Here is an 18,557-nt window from a genome sequence, read left to right on the forward strand (position 1 = left end):
AATTTGAGTCTGAGAGTGAGGGATCGGAATACTGTAACACAGGATATCCTAGTACAGGTTCCGCTCACTCACAATGGTAATAGACCATTCATTCATGTTCTCATTAAGATATTCATTAACTAATCTAAGAATACCATTGTGATTGGAAATAAATTATTATTATTATTATATATATGAAAAATCGCGGGTACTTTGAAAGAATAAGACGTCTTAAAAACTGCTCTGTATAATTTAATTCATTTAATTAATTTAAGTGTACTTACAGTTCTAAATTTATTTGAATGTATTAGTATATATACCAGTGAGTGCTGGCTACAACAAATTTTCAAACGCACATCTCTTGATCAACTACAATCAGGAATCACATCACGCACTTCACATCACGTCGCCTGCAGGTCTTGTAAAACTAGTTCGCTGATCATGGATACCGTTGATGTCAATGAGTCTCTTCAGAACATCACTTCATTTTTCCACTCCCGTATGGAGGACTTTGAAAAGGCACTTCATCAGCACACCGTTATGGCTATTCCTGGTACCCAGCTACAAACTGTGAAGGCTTTATCTGCAGACTACCAGCAGTTTAAAACTTTTGTAGTTAATGCGGTCAGGACTCTTAAAATGCAGTTGGATCTACTCAATACAAGTATTGATCAACTTGAAACTCACTCTAGGCGTAAGGTTTTGTTACTCCATGGCTTGCCAGAAGACTCAAAAGAGAATGTTGCTGCTAAGGTGCACGAGGTGTTGAGCAGTAAGATGAAGTTGATGCAAGCTCGACCAGAGGACATAGAGGCCTGTCATCGACTAGGGACAGCCAAAAAAGAGCGTACTCGTCCAGTGTTAGTTCGCTTTGCTACTTATAAGAGTAAATCTGACGTGTGGAAGGCCAAGACAATGTTAAAAGGATCGAGAATTTCCATGTCGGAGTTTCTGACTAAGTCAAGACAGAACATATTTGTGGCAGCACGTAAGCATTTCGGCATAAAAAATTGTTGGTCATCTGACGGCACCATAGTTGTAATGTTACCGGACAAAACCAAAAGGAAAATCACGGAGTTGGGTGCTTTTCAAAAACTCCAGGACAGTTTCCCATCCACGACAAACAGCTAAGTAATATGGATCAACATTTGCTGTGGCTATTTTGTTTTTTTCTTTTCTTTGAAGTTCTTTACGTTAATATTATGATTTAACACTATTTGTGGGGTACCTCTGTATTTCTAATATTCAATTTTATTTACCTCCACTTTAAGTAACTTTCCATTCGATTTCTAAAATTTTTTGTAAGGTATTTTAACCAAAATATATTTTTGTGTCCGCTGAAATCGTCAATTTTGATTTCTGTCAAAGGAGACGTTTCGTTCTAAAATTTTAATGCTTTTTTTGTGGCTATAGATTCAAGCCTTTTTAGTCGAAATGTTATATATATTGAAATTGTTACTTTAGTTTTATTGTATTGTTTTTTTATATACTTGCAAGTGAGTTCATGTGCATTGCCATTTTCATAATGCCATTATTGTTTTGCCAACGCTCGCTGGTGGTTATTTTGCTTTTGTTATTTTTTGGTTTGTTTGGATAGTTTAGTTTATACCCATCGCGTTTTATTGTTTATAAATTATATATTAAGTAGTATATTCATTTATTTATTTTTTTTATTTTTATTTGTATTAATATTTGTTTCGCCCTTTTTTTTAAATTATTGTTATTAATTGTAATATGTCTATTAGTTCTAATTATTTTACTGATAACTCATCTGATGAATTTGAGAGTGCCTGTAGTGACATTTCTATCTCTTCTGACTCCGATACCCATTCGCTAGATATTAAGCTGCAGTCAATATTTCACACAAAATCTAAATTTCTCAATGTGGTGCATATTAATGCACAGAGTGTTCCTGCACACATTTCTGATCTAAACTTGACATTTAATAATAGAATAGTGGATGTGATCTTGGTTTCCGAATCTTGGCTCAAACCGGCATTACCGTCCCCACTTTTTACACTCTCTGGGTACAAATTATATAGAAACGATAGGGTTGGGACTGGGGGTGGTGGTGTGTGCATTTACATTAAAGACCACATACCATGCTCTATCATCAGTCAGTCTCCTAACACTTCCACTGGGTTGTTGGAGTATTTGTTTCTGAGGGTTACCTTACACCATACCAATATTTTAGTGGGAGTGGCGTACAGCCCTAGTGTTAATGTAAATTATTTCGACTCATTTGAGACAACACTTGAATCATTGAGTGCTTCTTATGATCATGTAATTTTGATGGGTGATCTTAATACATGTTTATTAAAGGATAACGTTCGATCTGCCCGCCTTAACTGCCTTGTAAACTCGGTCAACTTTGTTTTGCTCCCACTCACTGCTACCCATCATTCACCTAACTGTCAACCATCTCTTTTAGACGTACAGATAGTCTCGAAACCTAACTCTGTACTTTTACATGGACAAACCACTGCCCCATTCTCCTACCATGACCTTATTTATCTGTCATACCGAGTGCGCACCCCTAAACCCAAAACCAAAGTCAGGTTACAGCGTAATTTTCGTGCCATCTGTGTAGATCGCTTGAGGGACGACTTCTCTAGGATTGACTGGTCTTCATTATTTGAAGCTTGCACGGTCAATGAAAAGATTAAAATTTTCAACTATCTGTTATTAACGCTGTATAACACTCATGCCCCTCTCAGACCTGTGCGGGTCAAGCATTTGCCTGCGCCTTGGCTTACGCCAACCATAAAGAAATGCATGCAACGACGAGATAAGGCCAAGTCAATCTTAAAGAGGTATCCCAGTGATGATAATCTGCTCGCGTATAAAAGGCTGCGCAATCTTTGCAACAGATTGTGTCGGGATGCCAAACGGCGTTACATCCATTCTTCAATTGAAGGCTTGTCTACGGGTCAGACCTGGAAATTCTTAAGATCGCTTGGTGTGGGTAAAGACTGTGATTCCACCGTTAACATTCCTGACCTCAATTTACTTAATAAACATTTTACTAACCCACCACTTGTAGTAGCCAGCTCTGTAAAAGTAGCGACACTTGCCTCTCTGGGCACTATTACCAGTCCTGATTGGGAGCCTTTTTCTTTTCGTGAAGTCACTGAGGCAGAGGTTAAAAAGAATGTCCTATCTATAACTTCCAAAGCCGTAGGGGAAGATGGCATATGCCGTGATATGCTTATACCTATCCTGGATGACGTTGCTCCCATTATCTCTCACATATTGAATTGTAGTCTTACACATAGCGTCTTTCCTAGTAACTGGAAATTAGCTCACGTCATTCCCATCCCTAAATCCACTACTCCTACGGCTTTATCCCATTTCCGTCCTATATCCATCCTTCCATTCCTGTCCAAGGTCCTTGAAAGCACTGTTCAAAAACAACTTTTTTCATATGTCTCTTGTAACAATCTAATAAGTCCCTATCAATCCGGTTTCCGCCCTGGTCATAGCACAGTTACTGCTTTGCTAAATGTCACTGATGATATTCGCCATGCAATGGATAATCGATTGTTCACCGTTATTGTTTTACTGGACTTTAGCAGTGCTTTCAACTCTGTCGATCATGACATCCTTCTTGCCATTCTCCACTCCGTCAACATCTCCCCTGCTGCTATCGCCTGGTTCTCGGATTACCTTCAAAATCGCCATCAAAGAATCAAGAATGATGACTCTTTTTCTGAGTGGTCTCCTCTGACCTCAGGTGTGCCACAGGGTGGCGTACTCTCACCACTTCTTTTCTCTCTGTTCATAAATGAGCTTTCAAAATTGATTACTTCTCCATTCCATTTATATGCAGATGACCTGCAAATTTACCGACATTTTGATGTGGCCAATTCCGACTCTGTCATTGAAGCAGTTAATAAGGATCTACTGGTGGTGAAGTCCTGGGCGGACGCATTCGGATTACTTGTAAACCCTATGAAGTCACAAGCAATTATTGTAGGTAGCAATAGATTGTATTCTAGGTTGGACTTTGATAATCTCCCCAAAGTTTCGTATGACGGAGTGAACCTAGCATATACCGATAAAACAAAGAATCTTGGCCTCATAATTGACCGTACATTGTCTTGGAGACCGCAGGTAAATGAAGTTAGTCGGCGTATGCACTTTACTTATATTTCACTGAAGCGGCTTCAATTTTTCCTGCCGTTCGATACCAGAATTATGCTCGCTCAGACTTTACTGCTACCTGTTCTCGACTATGCCGATATTTGTTATCTGGATGCCAATGAAGAGTTGCTTAACAAACTGGAACGCCTGCAGAATCTGGCTATACGCTTCATATTTGGTCTACGTAAGTATGACCATATCTCTGAGTTTCGATCCAAATTAAAATGGCTCCCAATCCGACTTCGCAGGGACTTGCACATCCTTTGTCTACTTTATAAAATCTTACACTGCCCCCAGCTTCCTCACTACCTACGTTCCCGCTTTACTCTCTTATGCCCCACTTCCCGCCCAAAACGAACTTGTGACACTAGAACTCTTGAACATCCCCAGTCCAACTCTAATTTTTTCCACTATTCTTTTACTGTCAGTGCAGCTCGTATGTGGAATAAATTACCAGCTAGTATTCGTGACAGTCCATCGGTTGCAATATTCAAACGCAAATTATATGAGCACTTACTTTTACACTCAGAAGTTAATCGGTGAAATAAATACAGACTAATAATAATTTGTTTAGATTTTAGTATAAATATATATATATATATATATATATATATATATATGGATATATTTATTTATGTAAAGTTTATGTAGGTATATATATTTTTATTTATATTGTCTTCATTAATATTTATTTGTATTTAGAGGTATATTTCTTAAATTTATTGTACAATTTCATCCCGCTGACTTGCTTTATTCACCACGGCTAGGGTTGGCTGGAAGAGATCTCTTCTAGAGATAAGCTCACCTTTGTGTACAACCTTTCTAATATGTAATTATCCATGTAATTTATTTGTGCAATAAAGAATATTATTATATTATTATTATTATTATTTTACAATTTTATTTAACATGCGGCCATCTTGCTGCCAGTAGTTGCTACAACGAACGATTAACATCTGAACGAATAGATCATCAGGAAATTGAAAATTTATTAAAATAAGTCTTCCCGACGATATGAAATACCACCATCGGTAATATTTTTGGTGCGGCTACCATTTTTCACTCAGAAACAGCACAATAAGGCATATTTCAAAGATATTAAAGAATTTGCACGAAAGAATGACAAAACCATACCAAACAAAGCGAAAATGGCGGACTGAGTTCAAGTAGGTCTTTCGAGACCTATAATTGGCACGCGTCAGACGCTAACTAACCACTTCTAGTGTATTTATTGTTGTGTGGTTATCACCGTTCAGTTTTCTTTTACGAAAGTAAAATCTGACTATTAGAAGTCATAGAACAAAAATCATTGTTCATAAATGTTAGTAATGTAGTCTTGCGAGGTTGTTAGTGTTTTATAAACTTATATGGGCCATAGTTGCCTGTAGAATGAATAAATAAAACAAATAAACAATTTTGCTACTTAAGTTTTGCAATTCTTAGGGCTATGTCGGTTACTCTGGTTCCCTTGCGGATATCCTCATTACTGATTCGATTTCGCAATAAAACTCCGAGCATAGCCCTTTTAATTGCCCTTTGAGTGACCTTGAGCCTTCTTATGAGGCCCGTAGTGAGCGACCACGTCTCAGTGCCGTAAGTCACAACTTTTGTATTGAGACACTGGTAATTTGGACAAGAAGATATAGCGTAACTTCTAAATGCTGACCAGCCGAGTTGGATTCGACGATTGACCTCTTCCTCGAAGTTGGACCTACCTAACTAGATAATTTGTCCTAGGTATACATAATCGTCAACAACTTCAAGTGTAGAGTTTCCGAGCTTCACGGGATGTCAAAGTATAAGAAAATATATTGAGATCGTCAAACAAAAATGAAAATTATAAGAAAAATACACAACAATTAGAAAATTAACAATTCATGAATAATAATATTGTTGTCATTAAATTACATATTAAATATCGTTCTCCGTCAGGGATCGTCATAAGTTGATAACAAATGTACAAAAGTATGTCAATGTGATAAAAATTCAAATAAAATGGAATATACTCAATAGCGTTATATTTTTAGGTCCATAAATTCATTTACAGAGTATCATTGACTTACAATTATAGAGTATAAAGGATTTTTCAAGAAAAGGTCTTTCAGCCGGCGCCTACATGTTTCCTCAAGTGGTTCAAGTCTGAGAGTAGCGGGTAGATGCTCATAGCAAGTACGTCTGATGGCTCTGCAAGTGCCATGTGCTTAATTCTAAACTTAGTAATCTTTATGCGGAACTAACTTTGTTGAATTGGTAAGAAAATGGTCGACAGTTAGTATTTTACAAAGTACCTAACAGTTTAAAAATAGAACCTGATGAGTTAATAAATAACTGAAAAGTTGAATCTAGAATGAGCATTTAACGCACCCATGACTCGTATGATGAATCAATATCATTAAACCATGTACGTTTTAAATAAAAGAAGTGTTAATGGCTTTATTTCCCTATTATAATATAAAAAGAATAAGTCGTTCAAAGAGATAACATTATGCGGTGCAAATAATATTTCTTTTACTATACCTTTTGGCAAAAATGAGTTATTTCTACCACAACATAAGAACGTAAAATACTGAATCAACCTATGTAAATAAGTTTCTTCCATCAAAATTGCAAATCACGTACATTCGCGCGCTGTGCTGCGATCTCGTAATAATACATTACGACAATGCATTATTACAATGACGCAGCGCCTTCCGCTACACAAAAAATTTATACACTGGCGGCGGGGAAACCCAAAAGATGGCAGTTATCTCTTACTCAATGATCAGTCATGCAAAGGGAGAATGCTGTAATTTGGGCACATGCAGGGTTCCAATTAGTCCGGACACATCTGGTTTTTTTGATCTTCTGTCTGTGTGAACAACATTCAAAATAGAAAAGTAAAATATGCACCACTCAATTTTGTAGTAAAGCCCAATTTACGACAAAAACTTTGTTGCCCGTGTGCTTGATTATCTCTGCTGCCGCATGAGAGTGAGATAGCGGCACGTCACGTGACTACTTGTATACGCTATAGAATGTTTGATGTACTTGGAAAAATATTAGATGTACAGACAAACATGCAAACACTGACACACGGAGCCAAATAAGAAGTTAAAATAATGAATATGACCATAGTGTGTGGACGGTTTACTTGCTTATTTGCCTATTTTGCTCCTTTGATGTGCGTCAATAAACCGACCAGCGCATAGTAACGCGAGTTTGGTGTTTACTGTATTTGTCGAATAGAGAAACAAGGAAAATTACCTTGTCACACACGCTATCTACATGTGGTGATTGTTTGCCAAATATATTTAATACGCAAGTACAAATAGACTTGTGAAGTCTCCGGACTTACTTGCAAATACAGGCTTTTCGTCCGGACTATTCAAATTTCAGAATAGTGACCCTAGTCTCGTGCTAAAGTGTACGATATTTTGTAATGAGACAAACGTTTGGCCATGGCTGTGATTCGTTACATTTTCTACATTGCAACAAACTCTAATTCTATAATATCGAAGCATCAGGTGTCGATGTTTCCATGCAACTAATAATCATGCAATGTCAATTCTTTGTTTTAATTAACAAAATTCGTAAATTATTTAATTAAATTAATAACACGCAACTGTAATGGATTTAGAGACAATGGGTTTGTAAATGCGCATTACCAGCGGTTACCTGTCGTCCGAACTTTTCTCCGTAATCACACCTATAATTCCATTCGGTGTTATCGGCTGTAATAGAAACATACGCACCGTCATATGACAAAAATATTTTGATGAAAATTAAATGTTAAACATCGTTCACCTAAAGAACTAAGTTGCAATGTTAAAACGAAGCAAATAGCAGGTCGTCCTAACTTGTCAATAGCTACTAAAACGTACCAACATTCATAAAAAGCACAGATAAACTAAACAAGTAATAAACCCCCAACACTTTCCATTACCACTGAAAGCGTCTTCAGAAAAAAAGGAAACAGAAATACGGATCCCGGATCGTTCCGGGATGACGCAGGGGGTGGAGGAGGGGGGCAAACGGAACAGGAAACGGTGGGTCGGGAAGCACCGGAAGAACCCTTTGGCTTTGTTTATCGAAGGTTGCTTAGCTAGACGGAAACAGATTCTGCACACTCTGACACCGACAGTAAGGTCCTTCAGAGTTTCAGGGAAATATTATAAAAAGTCGCTAGAGAATACAAAAATATTTTTAGAAAAAGAATAAAGAATTCAACCTTGTAAATAAAACTAGGTAGGCCGTCGTCGTTAAGAGACCGGCGACGTGGGGAATGCTTACTTGGTATTTTATATTCTTATAACTTCAAGTGATGTGAACAAGTCGTGCGCCTGGGGGTAAGCGATACGCCTGTCCATAACAGTTACAGTGCCACTCAGAACTTTAAATTGCAAAGATCTGAGGGGCACTACCACTGCGCCCATTACCCAGAGACATAAATTGACAAGTCCCATGTGCCTGTAATTTCACCTTCAAAACCGAAACACAGTAATGCTGACATTACTGTTTGGCGGCAGCAATAGGTAAGGTGGTAGTACTTGCCTAGACGAACTCTGTCACAAGGAGCTCTACTGCTAATAATAGTACATTATTCAATAGCGGCAGGAAATCACGATTTTACCCCTGTTGTGGGGGTGTAACTGCTAACGTCCGACAGATAAACACAGATTAGCAACGGTACCAAACAAAATGGAGTAACGTAATTGCCCAACTCCACAAAAATATATCTTCATTTTTCTGCTCAATGTAAGAAGTAGAGGAGTAAGGATCAACTTTATTACCGTAATAACAATTCTTGTAATTTTAACAGACGAGAAGGGCCAAAGAAATAGATACGTTAAAAGGTAAATACTAGATTTTTAGTAGCAGTAAGGCTTCTTGTGAAAGAGTTCGTCCAGGGTAAATGTCTGCCGCCACGCAGTAATGTCAGCATTACTGTATTCCAGTTTTGAAGGGTAAGGGTGCTGGTGAACTTGTCAACTCATGTCTCAGGGGGACGTGCGCAGTGGTAGTACACCTTAGATCTTTGCAATTTAAAGCTCTGAGTGGCACTGTAACTGTTATGGACAGGCGTGTAGCTTACCATTACGTCCCGTCACTTGATGTTATAAAAAAAACCAACCTTTAGATATTAGCCATTATAATTTAATAATAACAATAAAATGTTTTAGACGTCATAGGTTCATCTCCTGCTCCAGAGCAAAACCTAGTAATGGACATTATTTTTGAAAATCACTTTTTAATGGAATACTACTCCCATAGTAAGCACACAAGGCGGTGACAGCCACTTCAAAATTCTACAATTTGTCAGAGATTTCGAAACTTGAATACCCTGTTAAGGCACACCTAATCTGGTTCGTGAGCAGCCAAATATCTTTTAAGTCACTTTAACCAATTTAAAACATAACAAGTATTTGACACTTGCTTGGTTTTAAAGTAGCTAAAGTGCCTACTAGGTATTTACTATAAGGGACTTTCTGATATTGAAAATGTTAGTCGTTTTATTAATATAATTAGGCGCGGCGAACCGCAGGGTATGCCACACTGCGCTCCGCATACCGCGCAGATTTTTAAGCTTAAGGACATGTTCAGTTTTCTACAAAGGAAAATCGACCAAATTAATCTTCAAATTTTCTTAAATCGTTGTAATATAGTTGATATTATCCATTTATCGATCTGGTTCGTAAAAAGTTATAAATCCAATATTTTCGGTGTCTATTTATTTGAGTAAACAAATACCAAATAGACATTATAACTGCAGCGTCCTGAATGGGTTCTGTATTATTAACCGTTCTTGTTAAAGAAGGATCTCGGCTACATATACAATCACTACGGCGATAACTGCGAAGCGAGTGCTTTTAAGTGACGCGGGGCCGCTACACCGCTGCCCCCGCTCCGATTAAACCGCGCGTTGACACAGACCTGCGTCTCCGCCACCTCGTGATTCCAGTGAATACACTGTGTTAATCGCCTTAATTTGAATAAAATAAAAACAGGCGGAGAAAATTTAACACTGATTTAACGTCGACAACCTATGGCGACTGACAGGACAGCAGGCGGTACGATGCGTCGTTAAACCGTTGGGCAATTTGCAAAGTTTGGGATGTATGAGAATTTATCATTTATATACACAATATAGGGCTTTACTTGAAAACAAAAACTAAGCAGGTTCTTTCTAGTACTTTAAAGAAGAATATCTCCATTTCAAAGTTATGTCGTAAAAAGAAAGATATTTTATTCTTAAATAATTCATTTTAAACTTTTATTTTAGTTTGTCGTGTAACGAATTAGCACATTCTTTACACAATATGCTTAGGTGTTTTTCTTATATTTTTATAAGATCGTTATTTAATAGTAAATTCCTAAACCATTTGATTTAATAAAACAGTTTTCCCCGCTTCTCCTCCGGTGACACGCCTTATCAAGAAATATATAAGGTACTCCGTTCTTCTCTTTCCGTAATACCTTGTTGGACATTTTGCTTTAGCATTTTTGTTGGGCTTATTTTCGAATAATAGATGAAAATTGCCTCCTACTTAATAGGCTTGGCGAAATTGTGAATTTATTGTTATGGAATTTAGTAAATTAGAAAGTAAATGTTTAGAAGCCAGCTCGTTTCTTTGGGAATGTTGAATTATTTTAATGAAAATATTTGTTGTGTGATTTACTGACATATACACATACTAGGGAAGGCAGGTTTGGGGAATCCAGTCTGATCGAAAGGAATTTTTCGATCTTTGCATGAACAACTAGGCCTGTATTACAGCTCACTGTTCTTTCACAGACTAGTTTTAAATACGACCAACAACAACATCAACGCACACACTCACAGCGCCGCACTAGAGAAACCCTGTATCCCGGGTGCCATAAACACACACGTAGACAATTACACCTAAACTCATGAGAGAAATAAACGTAAACCATACAAATATTTCTCTTGATTCCAAGTGACAGAACGAACAAGTCATGTGCCTGGTATTGAACTACACACCTGTCCTTAGCAGTTACAGTTATATTCAGCGATTTAAATCGCAAAGATCTGCGGGACATTACTACTGCACTTGTAGAGACATAAGTTAACAAGTCCCATGTGCCTGTAATTTCACCAGCACCCTTACCCTACCAAACCGGAACGCAATAATGCTGACATTACTGCTTGGCGGCAGAAATAGCGGTGGTAAGAGGTAAGGTGGCAGTACTTCCCTGGACGAAATCTTTCACAAGGAGCTCTACAGCTGCTAAAGATAAATTTTTTCATTATAACTTTATCTAACACAAATAACACAAATGTAATAATAATAACAACACACACACTCATAACTCTGTATCGCAGGTGCCATGGACACACACATAGACAACCACAAATTACACCTAAACTCACGACATGAATAAATGTAAGCCATAGAAATATTTCTCCCGGCCCGAGAATCGAATCCGGGACCTCTGCGTGGCAGACTAGCATGGTAACCGTTCGGCCATGGAGGCAGTTATATAACGTAAAGGAAAATTAAACAAAAACGGGCATCTTAACTTGTTAGGGACACCGTGTGTGTCTTGAACAGACAAATGACGGGTTAGGTATTATACAATCTTCGTAAAGTTATACAATTAAATCTTAAAACTCTAACAGCGCAGTTTCGCTGCCGAAACTAAGTAAATGTGTACCTGTATTTTAGGGAAGGGTGGATATGGAAGAAGGTAATGGATTTTATGCAATAGAGGGTAAATTTCTACTATAGATTTCTTTTTACACACACTCGTAGTCCCGCACTAGTGAAACCATGTATCGCTGGTACATGGGCACACACATAGACAATAGCAAATTACACCCAAACTCATTAAAGAAATAAATGTAAGCCATAAAAATATTTAATAAATATTTCTCCCGGCCCGGGAATCGAATCCGAGATCTGGTAACCGTTCGGCCATGGAGGCAGTTAAATCACGGACCCTTCTCCAGTGGCACGGAGACTATAGACTACTTTCAAAGGAGACGTAAAGGCATTTTAAGCGTAATTTACAATACCCTGTTATTACCTTTAATAAATGATCCGCGAAATTTACTTATATTACGCAAAGGAGTCTTAGGCAAATTATATTTATTTATTTTTGTAGCAATAGAGCTCCTTATGAAAGAGTTCGTCCTGGGAATTACAGCCTATTTCTGTCGTAAAGGAGTAATATTGCATACATTACTGCATTCAAGTTTTGTTGGCTAACGGTGTATGTGAAATTACTGGCACATGGGACTTCTTAATTTATGTCTCAGGGTAACGGGCGCGGTGGCAATGCCCCTTTGCAATTTGAAGTTTTTTATTTTTTATTTATTTATTATTCAAAATTACAACGTATTACTTATTACAAAAAGTCGCCAAACTGCTGTGCAGTTTGTTGGCGACATGTGCACTCTTACTTAATAATACCTACTTTACTATATTTAACATTATACAGTATTAATTGAACTACTAACTTATTAAATAAAAGATAAAGATTATTTTAAGAGGTACGCCTTTAACTTACGTTTTAGTGCATATTTACTTAATTTTGTATCATTTCTAAGCCAATCAATGTCGTTATATATTTTTGGAACTAAATAGCGTGTACATCTTTTTCCATAATAATTATTTGCTTTAAACTGCACTAGTTTACCATGCCTTACTCTTTTTGTCATGTACTTATTTTTAAGCCTAACTTTATAATTATCGCTATAGTAATTTTCCAACACTATCAAATACCTACTCGTAAGTAACTAAATAAGTCATTGTACTCTGTGTGACTACATTTTTCTATTACTTTTTTGCACACTAAATGTTTTATCAGACTAATTTGTAACTAAGTTCTGAATGGCATTGTAAGTGCTACGGACAGGTGTGTCGCTTACCACCAGGCGATTTGTTCGTTCCATCCAAAAAAAAAAGACTCTTAAGATACGTGTTCACTGCTGGTCACGGGTCTCTTGTAAAGAGTGTGTTAAAGACATAGTTCGTCACGTTTTTCAAGGATTATGTACTTCGCCATGCAAATTTCATAAAGTTTTTTGTTGTTGTTTCAACTTGGCAATGGAAAGTAAAATAGTGGAAATGCAGCAATTTTTCCAGATTTGAAATCGTGTATTTTTTTTAAATTTTTAGTGAATTCAATTATTTTTTACGTGAAATGACGCCACTAGTTTGTTAAAAACATAGAGAAATTCGTGAGGTCCGCTGGTTCGTTCCGTGGCTTAGTTGGTATAGCGTCTGGCACGGTATGCTAGAAGACGTCGTTTCGCATCCGGCCGGATCGAAGGAATTTTTCGGAGTCTTCGTGTATTTTTGTTTTTTCAAACAAACCAATGTTTCGGGTTGTTTACAGGTTCCATGGTGACCTTATTTTGTTTGAACGGCAGCACGCGGATGACCTCGCTGGCCCACTGTTTGCACTGTGACTCGTCCACAGTGCCCCGGGTTCGATACCCGGTAGCACCAAATTGGGAAATTAACTGAATTACTTGCAGTCTAAGTTTTTGTTGCTCTGGTAGTCACAGTATAGGAATTTCTCTAGTGTGAGACCAGTTAAGTGATCTGGTTGTACGGCACATTATATATTATTAAACACGATCACTTTGAAAGAAGAGGAGGGGGAATGTAAAAATTGGGATTAAATAAAATCGTACTGTGCGAATCGGATCTACAGAGCTCTTTTTCAGATTTAGATTCAAATTCATTTATTTCTCCAATATAACATTACAGTATAAATTGCACTACATATCAAAGTATAAGAAATTATATTGAGATTACCAGACAATAATCTCAGTACAGAGTACTAAAAAAATCGATCTCAAGGGTACGTGGAATTAGTTCCATATTTAAGTTTTATTAAACTTGAGATAATAAAAATCGGTTCTCACTACTCAAAGTATATTGAGAGAAAAACGCCTTGAATTGGAGAAATAGCAAAATCAACCATTAAAATAATTGCTCCTTAAGTAAAATTTAGGCGCTATTTATAGAAATGAATCTTCATGCGTGAACAGCCACCCTTAGAGGTGGATGATTTTCTTCAAAATAAAATGGGACCACAATGGAAGTACCCCCTTTCCAACAAAAAAGAATCATGAAAATCGGTTCACAAATACCGGAGTTATCGCGTAACATACATACAAAAAAAAACAAATAAAAAACATACAGTCGAATTGAGAACCTCCTCTTATTTGAAGTCGGTTAAAAATGAAAATTATAAGAAAATACACAATAAATAGAAAATTAACAATTCATTACATAATATTGTTGTCATTAAATTACATATCAAATATATTCTCCATCAAGGATCGTCATAAGTTGATAACAATTATACAAGATTATGTTAATGCGGTAAAAATTAGAATAAAATTAGAAAATACTCAATTCGTTACAATTTTAAGTACATAAGTTCATTTACAGAGTATAAAGGATTTTTCAAGAAAAGGTCTTTCAGCCGGCGCCTAAATATTTCGTCAGACGGTTCAAGTCTGAGAGTAGCGGGTAAACGCTCATAGTAAGTAGGTCCGATGACACGCGGGTTTTTCTCTGCAAGTGCCATACGTCGGGGCACTGTTAACATGACCGGTACGGCGAAGTGGGATGCCAGAAACATTCACAGTACCAAATGAAGAAAGATTATTTCTAACGTACATTATAATTTCGTATAAGTAGAGTGAGTAGTTCGTCATTATGCGTTGCGCTACAAAGAGATTTCTGCAGGAATGTCTGTGTTTTACCCCAACCAATACGCGTACGGCACGTTTTTGCATTAGCACGACTCTATTGGCATCCGTGTAGTTACCCCATATGAGTGAACCGTACGACATCAGCGAGTGGAAATATGTAAAATAGACCTGTCTTAATGCAGAATCAGAAATGAGCAATTTTAGTTTACGCAACGCAATGACTGCACCACTCAGTCTATCACACAGTCTGTCAACATGACACTTCCAGTTAAGGTTCGAATCCAGAGTGAAGCCAAGGAACCTACTCTCATTGCATATTGGCGTCGAATTGCTTGCTACACACGGAGGAACTGTGAGACCTCGACCCGAGAAAACCATAATGTTGGATTTAGTGATATTCAGAAGCAACCCATTCGATGAAAATCACCTCTGGAGCTGCTCACACCTTTCATCGATTCTCTCTACCAGCTGTGCAGCGCGCAGCTTACGTGCGCACGCTACCTGTGACTGTTGCGTCATCTGCAAATAGTACGGAGAGGCCGGCTGTGATGGCAGTGGGAAGGTCATTTATATAATAGAAATAGCGTGTTTCCTAACAAACCCTTGAGGAATTCCTAAGTTCACACTACCAGCAACGGATTCCAGTCTTTTACCGTTCGAGGATAATTTTACCACTTGCTTCCGATCCGATAAGAACGAGGTAAGAAGTTTGTGGCTCTTACCCTGTATTCCATAATATTATAACTTATCCAACTACAATTCATCAAAGGCCTTGGACAAGTCACAAAATATACCCGCCATTTTATATTTCTCATCCAGACCGGAAACTAAGCAGTGAAATATTTTATGGGCCGCGGTAATTGTAGACATCTTCTGCCGATATGCAAATTGGTTATCCGTCAGCAATTCATTGTCCTCAAGTGGCCCATTATGTGGGAAGATAGGATAGACTCGAGAATTTTAGATATAGCAGGAACAATCGTTATTGGTCTGTAATTGTTCACATCACACTTGTTACCCTTCCCCTTGAAGACAGGACACACCCTGGCACTCTTAAGCACATCCAGGTACACACCGGTGTCAAAGACAATATTAAATAAGACTACTAAAATGTCTGAGATAAATGGCCATATGTATGACAATATATTTAATTATATGTCATATTTGCCAGCAGTTGAACGGGTCTTTAACATCGTCTGTACCACTTTATCTATAAGGTCCCGTGAGATGGTCGGTGGAGAGAAAGTTGGCACATCTGTATTGTGCAGATATTTGCAGATGTATTGCCTACACATAAATAGATCACTTTCAATTATATCAATTTGAGATGATAAATCTTTGAGGCTAATGTTTGATGATCTGGTTTTTATGCCTATTTCGTCATTGACAACGTTCCATATTTCCTTGGATGGATTTTTGCTTTCTACCAACCTCTTTTCAATGTAGGTTTACCGGGCACGTAACGTTTTAGATTTAATAAGGTTATAATATGTCATGATACACTCTGATATTACTGGGTTGTTTGGATACTGACACCTGATCTCATGTAAATCCCTGTGTTTACATGTATATAACTCGTCATTTACCCATGGCGTAATTGTCACATTATTCAGAAATTTAAATGTTTTGACTTTAAAATATATGTCTATGTAATATGTCAAAATGTTAAATAATTTATCAAATTTACTGTTAATATCTATAGTGTTGTCATAAATAAAATAAAAATCATAGTTACAAATGTCACAATAAAATAAATAGATAGATTCGTTTGTAAAACAACGACATTCGAACAGCTGCTGATTTGTTTTGTTTTCCTTTCCTCTGTGTTCAATTGCAAATTCATATCGCTGTGCGTTGTGGTCGCTAATAGCAGTATCCACCGGTGATTCGGTAAGGTATTCACGAGGGTGGTTTGTTATACCGCAATCGATGGACGACGCGCAGTCAGCAGTCACGCGAGTGAGAAGGAAATTACATATATAACCCATACTACTTAGTACGTCGTCGACCCGCCGTCTCACTCAACTATTGTCCGATAAATAATCCACATTTTGATCACCAACTAGACGAAACCTTTTCTTTTCGTCAATGAGCTTATTCGATAATAATTCCAATTTTTCTAAATAAATGTCAACATTGCCCTTTCCAGTCCTGTATAGCGAAATTATAATCAATTTACAATAGGTAATCTCAATAGCTGTACATTCAAAGTGTCATTCCGCCGTTTATATATAATACTGTCACGTACAAACAGCGCCACCTCGCCATGAGCGATTTGCGTGCGACAGTAACAATCTGCCAATGTATACCCACATAACCTCACCCGTTCAATCTCACTTTTCCTGCACCATGTTTCAATCAAACCAAATACGTCTGGTTTTTCAGCGCTACATAATAAATCTAACAGTGAAGTTTTGCCACACATAGACCACAGATTTTGGTGAATAATTACAAATTTAGCGCCTACTTTAAACGTGTTGAGACACATTTCGTTGATAAGTTTTTTGGCTGCACAACATTAAACGGACGCACTGATACTCCCTCTGGCCAGTTTTTAATATTTCTGGCAGTCCTCAGTCTGTCTGCAGGCACATCCAGACGAAACGACGAGTAGCTACCTCGGGTGACGATCAGCTCAGGCACAGGGATGCCCATCTGAGTGCGCACATGATACACGATGTCCTCAGCATTGGTATCCACACTGAGATTAAAGATATGCAGGCTGGCGACACAAGGGGCAGCCGCACGGAGTCCCGAAGGGCATGAGGCCCGCATTTTTTCAATGGATTTTAATTGCGTGAAACTTTTTGCGCATCCAATATAACATATATTGGACATTGTGTTTTGATTAAAAACATTTGTAACAGCTTTTTTTTTGTTCATAACGGAATAAAATTTTTGTCTGGCGAATTTCACAGCCATGGACGCATTTAAACGTACATTTCTGTCTCCCACTACGTAGGCAAAGACTACGGAACTCCATCCCTTAGCGCCCAGTTACACGAGGAGAAAGTTTTGCGTGCGACTGCCGCGTAGATAGAGCGTATTTTGCCATGACAATAGACCCGTGGTCGCTGCGTGGCGGCAACGGGTTGGTACTTGGCCACTTATTTTTTAAATTTTGAATTGTTTTCAAATTCTCTTTACCTTCACTATTCTTTAGTTTCTTCTAAACATCCAGTACCATTAAAATTCTTGAAACGAGAAGACGTTCCCATAAATCACAAATCACCTTCATTTCCTAATAGTTATGTAGGCCCTTTTGGGGTGTAGTTTTTGTAGCATTGTCGTAAATATTACGACGATATACTAAGAGGTTTATATTTCAAATACTAACTAACGTCATCGAGCTGCGAGGTATATTTGTAAGGCCTAGATTTATTTCTCGTGAGTTTGGGTGTAATTTGTGTTTGTCTATGTGTGTGTCTATGGCACCCGCCACACAGGATTTCCCTACTGCGGGGCTATGTTGAGTGTGTGCGTTATTCTTATTATTATATTTTAATTGTTGTTTAAACATCAATTTAGTTTTCAAATTGAAAGTATTTTCTTTATGACAAATAATTACTAAACTACGGCATCGGCTCGCCACTGAATTACAGAATGCCAAAAAATTGCAATGGCAGTTGAAGCCACTTCTCTGTTAGCAGAATACCAAACGTATAAAATCCTGTCATGGACACTTGATGACTTTCTCAATTTGGATTGTTTAGATGCAATGGACAAATTGTTTGTACACTCAATTAGCGTTTAGAATACTATT

At 37.6% G+C, this 18,557-nt stretch overlaps 2 protein-coding genes across 3 annotated transcripts in view; both read left to right on the plus strand.

Moving 5' to 3' along the window:
* Positions 1-18,557, plus strand: part of LOC113229444 (max dimerization protein 1-like) — a 578,146-nt gene that overhangs the window by 488,381 nt on the left and 71,208 nt on the right. The window lies entirely within an intron of this gene.
* LOC113229443 lies at positions 1,748-4,462 on the plus strand. The gene is made up of 2 exons (XM_026463031.1): positions 1,748-3,070; positions 4,354-4,462. The coding sequence occupies exons 1-2, from the start codon at positions 2,272-2,274 to the stop codon at positions 4,398-4,400; spliced, it is 846 nt and encodes a 281-aa protein (XP_026318816.1). The 5' UTR covers positions 1,748-2,271; the 3' UTR covers positions 4,401-4,462.

Source organism: Hyposmocoma kahamanoa, unplaced genomic scaffold, assembly GCF_003589595.1.
Source record: "Hyposmocoma kahamanoa isolate Upper Pololo Valley unplaced genomic scaffold, ASM358959v1 62, whole genome shotgun sequence".
NCBI classification, from domain to species: domain Eukaryota; kingdom Metazoa; phylum Arthropoda; class Insecta; order Lepidoptera; family Cosmopterigidae; genus Hyposmocoma; species Hyposmocoma kahamanoa.